Source organism: Tachyglossus aculeatus, chromosome 3 (assembly GCF_015852505.1).
Source record: "Tachyglossus aculeatus isolate mTacAcu1 chromosome 3, mTacAcu1.pri, whole genome shotgun sequence".
NCBI lineage: Eukaryota > Metazoa > Chordata > Mammalia > Monotremata > Tachyglossidae > Tachyglossus > Tachyglossus aculeatus.
Genome location: NC_052068.1, coordinates 65,098,598 through 65,111,328, shown reverse-complemented (window position 1 = coordinate 65,111,328; position 12,731 = coordinate 65,098,598). Strand labels below are relative to the sequence as shown.

The 12,731-nt window shown below is 47.1% G+C and overlaps 1 protein-coding gene across 4 annotated transcripts in view; it reads right to left on the bottom strand.

Annotated features, from left to right (window-relative positions):
• CDH23 (cadherin related 23) overlaps positions 1–12,731 on the bottom strand; it is a 425,144-nt gene that overhangs the window by 232,512 nt on the left and 179,901 nt on the right. For all 4 annotated transcript variants that reach the window (XM_038744221.1, XM_038744217.1, XM_038744218.1 and 1 more), the window contains exon 9: positions 5,085–5,163. In XM_038744221.1, coding sequence (XP_038600149.1) covers positions 5,085–5,163 — 79 coding nt within the window. The remainder of the gene's footprint in view (positions 1–5,084; positions 5,164–12,731) is intronic.

Here is a 12,731-nt window from a genome sequence, read left to right as displayed (position 1 = left end):
CCACCAGGGAGGAGCCACCAGGAAAGATTTCCCAAGGGTCTGAGGTCACTTGGTACAAGAGAGAGAACTCAAGAATGCGTTGAGTCATTTTACCCATTTTGTAGAAGGGGGAAATGAAGCTCAGCAAGGGCCTGGGACCTGCCCAAGATCCCAGAGGGCCTGCAGCAGAGCCAGAGTGGGGTGTTCAGCTGCTGTCTGCCTGTTCATGGGACTCGCCCTTCGGCCACCTTGTCTCCAGGTGTTCTGGGAAGGATGAGTGTGGCCTAGTGAATAGAGCCTGGGCCTTGGAGTCAGAAATACCTGGTTTCTAATCCCAGCTCCACCACTTGTCTGCTGTGTGACCTTGGGCAAGTCACTTCGCTTCTCTGGGCCTCAGTTACTTCATCTGTAAAATGGGGATTAAGACTGATCCCCACATGGGACCATGGACTGTGTTCTACCTAATTAGCTTGTATCTACTCCGGCATTTAGTACAGTGCTTAACAAATTATTTTAAAAAAGGCTGATGATGGCGGTGTTTGGGTGGCTTGGAGCTGGGGCCCATAAAATTTCCCAGCCCCGGTTGATATTTCCAGCTCCTATCTGTGCTTCCCAAGAGTGCATGAAGGAATAATGGGCATTCAGCTATAACTCACTTGGGTAAATTTTGGAGCTGTCTCTTTGTACTTGACAAACCCGAAGAATGTTAGTAAGGAGAAGAACTGTGGGTTTGAGAACAGAAATTCATTTGGCTCCTGGATCAATTTCAGCCTGGTGAGGGTGCTGAATAGAATAGCCAGACAATACTCCAGGGCAGAATAGGGGTTACTATGTGGGTTACTGGGGCTGGGCTAGGGGCTGACCCGGCCCCCTGGCCCCCAGCCAACAGTAGCCAACAGTTAGCGTCAGAGTCACCCTAGCAAACCAGCTTCCACAGGGCAGGTGGTGAAGCTATGGAATGAACCAGAGAGGTTTCAGTTCACTTGTCTCCACCATTTGTAGACCATGTGACCTAGGGCAAGTCACTTAACTTTTCTGTGCTCCAATTCCCTCATCTGCAAAATGGGGATTCAATACCTGTTCGCCCTCCTACTTAGACTGAGAGCTCCATGTGGGACCTGATTATCTTGTATCTACCCCCCTACTTCGTAAAGTGTGTGATATGAGCTTAAAACATACCACAATGATTATTATTATATTTTATTAGTTTGCTAGTTCACTCTCCCACCCTGCTTGGTGTTGCCGGTGCCCACTGGATCCTTTACTGCTTGGACCAAGGGGTCGGTAACCCCTTGACTCTCATTCCACCACAAGGATCTTGCTTCCACATGGGTGAATGGCTTGTCTGGGAGCCCTGGATAATTGGTAAGTCAGGCAGTCAATCGTATTTAATAATTATAATAATAATAATAATGATGGCATTTATTAAGCACTTACTATGTGCAAAGCACTGTTCTAAGTGCTGGATAATAATGGCATTTGTTAAGCGCTTACTGTGTGCAAAGCACTTTTCTAAGCACTGGGGAGGATACAAGATGATCAGGTTGTCCCACGTGGGGCTCACAGTCAATCCCCGTTTTATAGGTGAAGTACCTGAGGCACCGAGAAGTTAAGTGACTTGCCCAAAGTCACACAGCTGACAAGTAAACAGTTCCAGAATTTGAACTCATGACCTCTGACTCCCAAGCCCATGCTCTTTCCACTGATCCATGCTGCTTCTCTAATTGAGCTCTTACTGTGTGCAGAGCACTGTACTATGCACTTGGGAAAGTACCATACAACACTATTAACAAACACATTCCCTGCTTCAACGAGCTAAAAGTCCACTGCTTAGAATGGTTCTTGGCATATAGTAAGCACTTAACAAATACCATAATTATTATTGTTAGAAGGAGAGACAGACATTAATATAAATGAATTACAGATATGTATATAAGTTCCGTGGTGTTGGGAGGGAGGATGAATAAAGGAAGTAAGGAAGGGTAACACAGAAGGGAGTTGAAGAAAAGGAAAATAGGGCTTAGTCAAGGAAGGTACTAGGGTGGAGCCTAAGGGCCAGGGATAAAGTATCAAGTATCATCAGCAGCAGCAGTAGCAACACTCCCCCTGACCCCAATCCTTGCATCATCACCAATGCCATGACTGTCAGCTTTAGAGGGTGCCCACGGTGTGTCTGGCACAATCCTGAGCTGATGAGAGACATGCTGTCTCTCCTGAGCTCAGTTAAGTTTCCTATCAACCAAACGAATCTTGACGTTGAAACGAGAGTTGCACATGCATCCATATTGGGTTTAAGCTCATGGTGGGCAGGGAACTTGTCTATCAACTCTGGTGTATTATATTCTCCCAAGCACTTAGTAATAATAATATTAATAATAATTTTGGCATTTGTTAAGTGTGTACTATGTGCAAAGCACTGTTCTAAGCGCTGGGGAGGATACAAGGTGATCAGGTTGTCCCATGTGGGGCTCACAATCTTAATCCCTATTTTACAGATGAGGTAACTGAGGCACAGGGAAATTAAGTGACTTGCCCAAAGTCACACAGCTGACAATTGGCAGAGCTGGGATTTGAACCCATGACCTCTGACTCCCAAGCCCATGATCTTTCCACTGAGCCATGCTGCTTCTCTACTCCTTCTCTAGTACAGTGCTGTGCACATACTAAGCACTCAGTAAGTGCAGTGATGATCAAGTGGTCAGAAAAAGGTCATATTTGGAGTTCTGACATTTAGCAGCTATTAGCCTGAATAATCATAATAATAGTGGTATTTGTTGAGTGCTTACTGTGTGTCATATACTGTACTAAGTGCTTGAGTAGGTGAAAGATAATCAGGTTGGACATGGTCCCTATCCTCATTGGACTCTCAGTTTAAGGAAGCAGGACAGGTGTTCTCTCTGGTGCTTCTACACTAACTAAGTGAAGTGGTTCAAAATTCACTGCTAGTGAATCTTATGCTGTCCACCCACCCTGGGAGTTGGGCTTTCAGATCAGGGATGACCTGGAGCAAGGAGGGGACAGTTTCTTCTCCCTATCAGCCAGTCAAGACAAAGTTTCCAGTCTTGCTCTGTTCTGCTGCTAACCGAACCATTCAATCATTCAATTGTAGTTATTGAGCCCGCAATGTGTACAGAGCACTTGGGAGAGTACAGTATAACAATAGACAATTTCCCTGTCCACAGTGAGCTTACAGTCTAGAGAGAATCCTCCTTCCCCCTATTCCAGGACTTCCCAACCCCTGAGTCCCGGAGACTGCAGGGAGGTCACAGGGCCGGTGAGATGGGTTGTCCAGTTGGGCTGTCTGGGTCACTCCAACAGAGGATAAAACAGAACTTTCCATCTGAGAGGGCTTTTCTAACACTGATGGTGTGATAGCTGTGCCAGACACCACAGTTCTTTGGTCCCAAGTGTTTGCAGACTTCCCCAAAGCTATGGACCAAATAAGTAGCAAGGCCCAGTGAATAGAGCAAGGGCCTGGGAGTTAGAAGGACCTGCATTCTAATCTTGGCTCTGCCACTTGTCTGCTGTGTAACCTTGGGCAAGTCGCTTCACTTCTCTGTGCCTCAGTTACCTCATTTGTAAAATGGGGATTAAGACTGTGAGCCCCATGTGGGACAGGGACTGTGTCCAGCCTGACTGGCTCATATCTACCCCAGTGTTTAGAAAAGTGCTTGGCACATGGTAAGCTCTTAACAAAAACCATCATTAATTAATTAATTGGATTCCAGCTGCCTTTTCACTGCTCCACTTGCCTTTATGCCATGGCTCCCAAAGACAAAGAAGGAATTCCTCTGCCTCAGACCTCAAAGAGCCCCCGGCTCTAGCCCTTAAGCCACACTGATGGTCAGTACCAAAGCAGGGGCACGTGTCCAGTGGCAGACACTGGTAGGGAAATGGAGACATGGCCTGGGCCTTTGTTCAGCCAGAGGCAGGACAAGGCTGGAGCCTGGTAGGGCTGCATGGGTATTCTACTTAATGCCCTTACCAGCCTCATATCCCCACAACAGTCACTGAGTGAAGTGAGTCAAGATTCACCACTAGTGAATCTTATGCTGTCCAGCATCCCTGGGAACCAGGCCTTCAACTCAGGGCTTTCAGCCCAGGCATGACTTGGAGCATGGAGGGAAAAGAACTGGAATTTACCCCAACATTCAGCCAGGAACAGCCATTTATACCCATTTCCTACCTGCAACTCCACCGTGGGTACCCACCAGTTGGCCTGAATAAAGCACAGGCATTGCAGGCCTCTGCTAGCACGGTGGGCAGGGGACCACTTAAAAACCCATGTCCACTCCTCCTGCTTTGCCTGACCCGCTGTCAATCAATCAATCGTATTTATTGAGCGCTTACTGTGTGCAGAGCACTGTACTAAGCGCTTGAGCTTGAGCTGTCCTCCCCTCAGGATAGAGGGGTACAGGCTGGGCCAGGCCAAGGCTGGGGGGAGATGGGGTGGAAAAAGGAGCAAATAGTTGACGGGAGGGAAGAAGGGGCTCAAGATAGGCCCAGTGTGGTCCTGGCTATTACTTATCCAAGGTATCATGCTATGGTAGCAACAGCTGCTCATTCACTCATTCAACTTGACACCACACCTGCCTAACCTGGCTCACACCTGCTACACCTGGCACACAACTAACTCACACCTGCCCAAATATGGCCCACACCTGATCCAAATCCATACGCTAGTACCAATTATCCACTGTGATCTGCAACCTTGCTGTACAAACCCACAGAGTGGCCTGGAAAAACTGCAGGCATACACATCTCTACATTATTGACAAAATCAAGGCCAACCACACTAGTCCTGCTCCAGTAGGCTCTCCAGATCCAATCACTGCCCACAAAGAGGAAACACCTATCTCAACTGGAAACCACTGGTCCCCAAACTGTCTGATTCTAGCTTTCCAGCAGGCTCCAGAAAACAGATCACACCTGCCCCATTTCCAAGAATCCTTTGGGCTGGTGACTGCCATGTTGGCTTTCCTCAGCCAGCCTACTCAGGCAATAGCTAGAAAATTGAATCATTCCATCTTCCCCCACTCCCTGCTCCTGCCCCAACTCCTTTACCACCCCCCCACCCCGCACCCCCACGATCCCTCTGGCTTTACCTGAGACAATGGTGTATCCAATACCCCTGGGCCGGCCTTTGTCCTGGTCAATTGCCGTGATCATACGCACTGTGGTCCCCTGAGAGAAAGAGAGAGGATGAGAGTGTTGCCATTTTAGCTTCTGGACTTTCTGGAGTTTGTGTTCTCCAGAGCCTGCTGCCTTTGCCTCATTGAAATTCTCCAGCCCAGCCCAGCTAACCCCTGCACCTCCACCTTCCCCACTGCATTGCCAAGATCCCAACCAGATCCCAGTGGGGCATATTCAGTTTAAAAGATGAAACCCTGGGTTGGGAGCACCAAGACCCTGGAAGACCCAGGTCCCTGTGAGGTCTTAGCTAGGACAATCTCCCTCCCCAGGTTTCTGGTTCCCCCCAACAGCACAAGAGTGATATCAAGGGGCATGGCCTACCCAGAGGAAGAACAACCTCCCATTGATGGATAGGGACCATCTCTATATGTTACCAACTTGTACTTCCCAAGTGCTTAGGATAGTGCTCTGCACACAGTAAGCGCTCAATAAATATGAATGAATGAACCTACACCTTTCTCTGAGAAGGGGTCATGGCAAACAGAAGATTGTTGTTCACCAAAGCCCATAGCATCAGGACTGAAGTATTCCCCACAGCTGGAAGGTGGTAAATTCCAAACATACATTCCTTCATTCAGGGGATGATGACCTTATGGAGTTCATTCTTCCAACAGAAAATCAGTCAAGTAATCAATAATATTGTTTATGCTCCTACTGTATTCAGAGAATTGTATTATGTGCCTAGGAAAGAGTAATAGGTTTAGTAGACATAAGTTCTGCCCTTGAGGAATTTACAGTACTGTGGGGAGTCAGCAGAATAATTAAAAGAGAGGAGAAAGAGGGATAGTGGATTTGTTGGTGAGTAAGGACTTAATTAACAAGTGCATAGTTGGAGGGTAAAACCAGGGGAGAGGAGAATTAAAATGGGGGAAGACCTCCAGGAGTAGGAAGTGAGATTTCAGAAGGTCTTTGAAGATGGAGACAGTTGTGTTCTGTTCTAGGTGGGTGGAAGAGTGTGAGCAAGGGGCTGGAGGTAGGAAAAATGGGAACAAGGCACATTGAGTGGGTTAGCTTGAGAGGAATGAGGAGGGTGAGCTGGGGTAGAGTGGGAGAGGAGAGTAGGTAAGTAGTGGGAGAGAGCAGATTGAGTGCCTAAAAGTCAATGCTTAGGAATTTCCACTTGATGCTGATTGGAATGGGAAATTGCTGTAGGCTTTGGAGGACCCTGAAATGATCTTAGCAGCAGAGTGAATATGAATTGGAGGCCAGGAGAACTATGAGGAGGTTAATTCATTAGTTGCCTTGGGATATGATTGGTACCTGGATGAGCCTCCTGGTTGTTTGAAAGGAGAGGAAGGGGCGAATCCTCGAAGTGTTATTGAGGAATAACTGACCTGATTTAGTGATAGACTGAATATGGACATTGAAAGTGAGAACAGAGTCAAAAATAATTCCAGTGTCGTGGACTTCAGAGACAGAAAGGATGGTGGATGTCAATTCTGATGGGAAAGTTAAATAGAAGGGAAGAAGTACAAGAGAAGATGAGGCAGTCACTTTTAGATACATTGGGCTTTGAAGTGTTGGTAGGACATCCATGTAGAGAAGATCGGGAGACAAGAGGAAATGCAAGATTTTAGTAGAGGTCAGGGCTAGTGAGGTAGTTTTGGGGGTCATCCTCATTGGGGTAATTGAAGCCGTGGGAGTTGATGAGCCCTCCAAAGTAGTGGTAGTAAAGTGACAAATGAAGGGGACCCAAAATGGAGCCCTGTGGGACAACCACAGTTAGAGGAAGAGAAGAAGAGGAACAGTGGATGAAAGAGACCAAAGTGCAGTCAGAAACGTAAAACCTCTGTGGCAGTAAAACCAGGGCTAGGTAATGTTTCCAAGAGAAGTGAGTTGTCCACAGTGGCAAAAGCTGATGAGAGTTTAAGGAGGATTAGGCTAGAGGACATTAGATTTGGTGAGGAGGAGGTCATAGGTGATCTTAGAAAGTGCAGCCTCAATGGACTGAAGAGGGTGAAAACCAGATCACAGTGGATCAATGAGGGAGTAAGAGGAGTGGAAGTGGAGGCAATGGGTGTAAACAACCCATTAGAGGAGCTGGGACAGGAATGTGCTCAGAAAAATGGGGTGATAGCTGGAGGGTTCTGTGGGATTCTTAGTGGGATTTTTAGGATGGGGAGATGTGAGCATGCTTGAAGCAGAGGGGAAGAAGCCATTAGAATGTGCAATTGAAGAAGGCAGATAGGGAAGGAAAAAGGGTGGGAGAACATGATTTTAAACAGTAAGATGGAATGGGTCTAGAGGTACCAGTACCAGGATGGGGGAATCTATTGAGGTTGTGAAATAGAAGACTTGAGGCTGAGAAGAATGAGAAAATGGATATGGGGTGGGAGGGAGCTGGGGAAATTCATTCATTCAATCATATTTATTGAGCGCTTACTGTGTGCACAGCACTGTACTAAGCACTTGGGAAGTACAAGTTGGCAACATATAGAGATGGTCCCTACCCAACAGTGGGCTCACAGTCTAGAAGGGGCTCATAGTCTAGAAGGGAGAATTCTAAAATTTAGAAAGGTCACTCCTGGGAGTTTTGAATTTGTCAGTAAAGTAAATGGCAAGTGGATTAGGGATGAGAGAGCAGGGAGTTGGGGAAAATTGAGAGTTTGTCTCCCCCAGTATACTGTAAACCCCTTGAGGGCAGGAATCATGTCTACCACTGACTTGCACTGTACTCTCTGGAATGCTCAGTACGGTCCTCTATACATAGTTAGCACTAAATAAGTACCATTGATGAACTGATTGAATCAGAAGGGAGTTAAAAGTCTGGTATAATTGCTGGGGGCAGTGGGTGTCAGAGTCAGGGAGGAAGGAGTAGTAATGTTAGTGAGCTGAAGAGGGGACAGGGTTAGAGCAAATAAGTGGCCAAAGTCAGCCCAGTATTTGGATTTTTCACAAGTTCTAGACTGTGAGCTTTCTAGACTGTGAGCCTTCTAGACTGTGAGCCCGTTGTTGGGTAGGGACCATCTCTATATGTTGCCGACTTGTACTTCCCAAGCACTTAGTACAGTGCACTGCACACAGTAAGCGCTCAATAAATACGATTGAATGAATGAATGAATAAATCTTCAAATTATCAGAATTTCTGTTAGTTCAAGAGGGGTGTAGATCAATTCATGATTACCAGAGGGAAAACTAGGGAAGGAGAGCCAGGACGTTAGAGGTGCTGGATGGTCTGGCCCTAACCCTGTGAATGGATGAGCAGGAGGGCAACCCTCCCATAGTTCCTCCTAATAGTCGGTTGCCATGGAGACAGAGTCCTGGGCTGGCTGGACTATTGGTCTAACCCAAACACGGCACACATTTCATGAGCTAATGTTCTTATGTGAAGTGAGCTCCCTGGATGAAAGCCTGCATCAGTGTCCAATCCCATCAGCCACCAGCCAAGCCACAAAAAGGAGAGAACTGGCCCCAGGCCCAATGTGGCTGACTTAGTCACTCAATCACATTAATTGAGAGCGTACTGTACTGTACTAAGCACCTACTAGGTAATGAAACAACTTGGAGAAGCAGCACGGCTTAGTGGAGAGAGCAAGGGCTTGGGAGTCAGAGGTCGTGGGCTCTAATCCTGGCTCCGCCACTTGTCAGCTCTGTGACTTTGGGCAAGTCACTTAACTTTTCTGTGCCTCAGTTGTCTCATCTATAAAACGGCAATTAAGACTGCGAATGCCATGTGGGACAACCCGATTACCTGTTATCTACCCCAGTGCTTAGAACAGTGTGTGGCACATAGTAAGCGCTGAACAAATAAGATCATTATTATTACTCAGCTCAGAGGAAGCAAGGCCCAGTGGATAAAGCACGGGCTTGGGAGTCAGAAGAACCTGGGTTCTAGTCCCGGTTCTGCCACTTGTCTGCTGTGTGACCTTGGGAAAGTCACCTCACTTCTCTGGGTCTCATTCACCTCATCTGCAAAATGGGGATTAAGACTGTGAGCCCTATGTGGGACAGGGACTGTGTCCAACCTGATTAGCTTGTATCTAACCCAGCGCTTAGAACAGTGCTTAGCACATAGTAAGCACTTAAATACTATTATTGTTATTTTTTAGCACTATGTGGAGCAGTGGGGGTGAGGTGGGGAGTGGGGTTAGGGGAGAGGCAGGCACACACCTCAGGCTGTGCTCATTCCCTCCTCCACAGCAACCATTGTTCCCATCTGCTGCAGGAGTTGGTACTCCTCCCCATCCATCCAAGCCCAACCTTGTCCACCCCAAACGGTAATTAATGTAGTGTGAAAGCGTTTACGGCTCTAAGCTGTTCTGTTTGTGTTGGTTTATGGAGAGCAGGCAGAGGAGGCATTTGTTTCGCCCTGGGGGAAAATGTCAGCGGTGGCGTTTGCATGTGTAATGAGGAGGCCGCCAGCCCCGGCCTTGGCGGCCTGTCAATGTCAATGTCACCATCCATCAGTGAGAAGAAGGCTCGAGGTGGGAACTAGAGGGCTCTAGTCCCTCATGCAGCCCACTTTCTGCAGGGAAGATGCAGGGAGTGGGTACTCTCTCCTCTTGCCTCTCCTGCCTGCCTTGGCCAGGTGAGTCCTGAGGTCCTGAGAGAAGAAGAGCTACCTGCTGCTTAAAACCTACCTCTCCCTTTTCTCTGTCCCTCTACCTCCTCAGACATAAATGAAGAGTTAGACTAGGGAGAGGAACGGTGGCAGGGGAAGACCATTCCCCCACCACCACCCCACCATCCCAGAGAGGGGATCTTCACTTCAGAAAGTCACCTGCTTCTCCAGGACCACCCCCACCCCCGACCCCCAGGGGATGCTCTGCACAAGGTTAGTGCTCAATAAAATCACTGATTGATCTGCCTCTTTGCAGTTGCAGACAGAGTGGGGGAGAGGGGGGTAGGGGAGGGAGAAGTAACAGAGCCATGACAAAAAAAATCAAACCATCAATCATATTTTTTGAGCACCTATGTGCAGAGCATTGTACTAAATGCTTGGGCGGGTACAATAGAATGGAGTTGGTAGACAAGATCCCTGCCATCAAGGAGCTTAAGAATCCTAGAAACTTTAGATAGAAACAATTTCGAGTGGGGCACTGGTTCAATAGTGACAATCAAACTGGGCCTACAAGAAACCAAGCAGTGGGCTGAAAGGAAACCAGACAATGGGCCCAATGAAAATCAACCAGTAGGCTCAATAGAAGCAGGGCATTCTCTGCCTCTCCATTTTGATGTGGCTTTTCTCACAGGGATCTGGGTCTATGTCTGGGCAGAGACTTGTCTTCTCTAACCCTAGAGATGTATGGGAGCTCAGTATCCTGTGGGCTAACAGTGCTCAGCCTCTTGGCACCAGAGAAGCAGCAGGAAAGGGATCCTATTGTGACTGGCTGGGTGACCAAATTTTCAATGTCCATAGGAAGTTGTGATTCTCCACTCCTGAAGATCTTTAAAAAACACTCGTTTGCCCTGGGAGAAGTGCACAATACCCTGTCTGGAGGTGTAGAGAGGGACCAGATGGCCCAGGGAGGTCTCCTCAAGCAATCATATTTCTTGAGCACTTGCTACATGCAGTGCACACATTAAGCACTTGGGAAAGTACACTATAACAGAGCCGGTAATAATAATGATAATAATAATAATGATGGTATTTGTTAAGTGATTACTTTGTGCCAGGCACTGTCCTAAGTGCTGGGGTTGATACAGGGCAATTGGGTTGTCCCATGTGGGGCTCACAGTCTTAATCCCCATTTTACAGATAAGGGAACTGAGGCACAGAGAAGTTAAGTGATTTGCCCAAAGTCACACTGGTGACAAGTGGCAGAGCCTTGATTCAAACCCACGACCTCTGACTCCCAAACCCCTGCCCACGACATGTTCCCTCCCTACAACAAGTTTACAGTCTATAGGGAACTATAGAAGGACTTCCAGCACTAGCATTCTAGAATTCTGAGGCCCCCACACCCAAGATAGGATAGTTTAGGACTTGGTCTTTAGACCCTCTGGGTGGGGCAAAAATTAAGAGAGCTGATCTCCTACTACAAACCAACCTACTAACTTTGCTCCTCTAATGCTATTCGCTACTCACTGTTCCTTAATCTCCTCTTTCTAACCACCAAACCCTCTCCCACATCCTCCCCCTGGTCTGGAATTACTTCCCCTGTCATACCTAAAGGACTACTACTCTCCCCTCCATCAAAACCCTCCTATAATCACACCTCCATTTGCCCTCTCTTCTGCATTCCCTGGCTCTTGGGTCTGTAACCCTTAAGCATTTCGATTTTCACCGCACCTCCACAGCACTTATGTGTGTATCCATCAGTAATTTATTTTAATCAATCAATCAATCAATCAATTGTATTTATTGAATGCTTACTGTGTGAAGAGCACTGTACTTAGCGCTTGGGAGAGCACAATATAACAGAGTTGGTAGGCATGTTCCCTGCCCACAGTGAGCTGTCTTTCTCCTCCTCTAGTCTGCAAAATCCCTGTGGGCAGGAATTGCGTTTACCTACTCTATTTTATTGCACTCCCTCATGTGCTTAGTACAGTGCTCTGAACACATGTAAACACTCAATAAATACCATTGATTAATAGACTGATCGATTGATTGAGTTTCTGACTCTGGCTGCTTCCTCCAAGGAAAGCCAGGAGAGTGAAAGGCGAGAGCCAGAGCCAGCCATTTGAATCAGATCAGTGCTTGTGCAGAAGGAAGCTGCCACCCTCTCCTAGCAAAATCTAGGGTTTCCATTCTTTTGGGGCAAATAAATCCATTTTTAATAAAACACTGAGCTTTTAATACAGGCGGCCCTCTGATGGGCTGGAAATATTATAAGAAAGAATTAACTGGGTTCTCCAGGGAACAGGCTGAAATTGTTTCAGCTTCTAAATTATTACTCCTTCAATCTACTGCAATGGATTTCCCGGATGGGCATGGGAATGGAGTTGGGGTGAGGGCAGAGGGGAAGGCCCAAAACTGACCTAGGCCTGACATGGTAATGGGTGCTGAGTGGGCAATAAGTTCCATTAGGTCTCATTCCAAATCAATCGTATTTATTAAGCTCTTACTCTGTGCAGAGCACTGTATTAAGCATTTGGGAGAGTAAAATATAATAGAGTTGGTAGAAATATTCCTGACCACAATGAGCTCAGAGTCTAGAGGAGGAGACATATTAATAAAAAATAAATTACAAATGGGTATATAAGTGCTGTGGGGCTGAGGGAGGGGTGAATAATGGGAGCAAATCAGGGTGTCGCAGAGGGAGTGGGAAAAGAGGAAATGAGGGCTTAGTAAGGGAAGGCCTCTTGAAGATGTGCCTTCAATAAGGCTTTGAAATTGGAGAGAGTAATCGTCTGTTGGATATGAAGAGGGAGGGCGTTCCGGGCCAGAAACAGGACATGGGTGAGAAGTAGTCGGTGAGATAGACAAGATGGAGGTACATTGAGGAGGTTGGCATCAGAGGAGTGAAGTGTGTGGGCTGGATTGTAATAGGAGAACAGCAAGGTAAGGTAGTAGGAGGCAAGGTGATTGAGTGCTTTAAATTTGATGCAAAGAAGTTTCTGTTCGATGCAAAGGTGGATGGGCAACCACTGGAGTGTCTTGAGGACTGAAGTTTTGG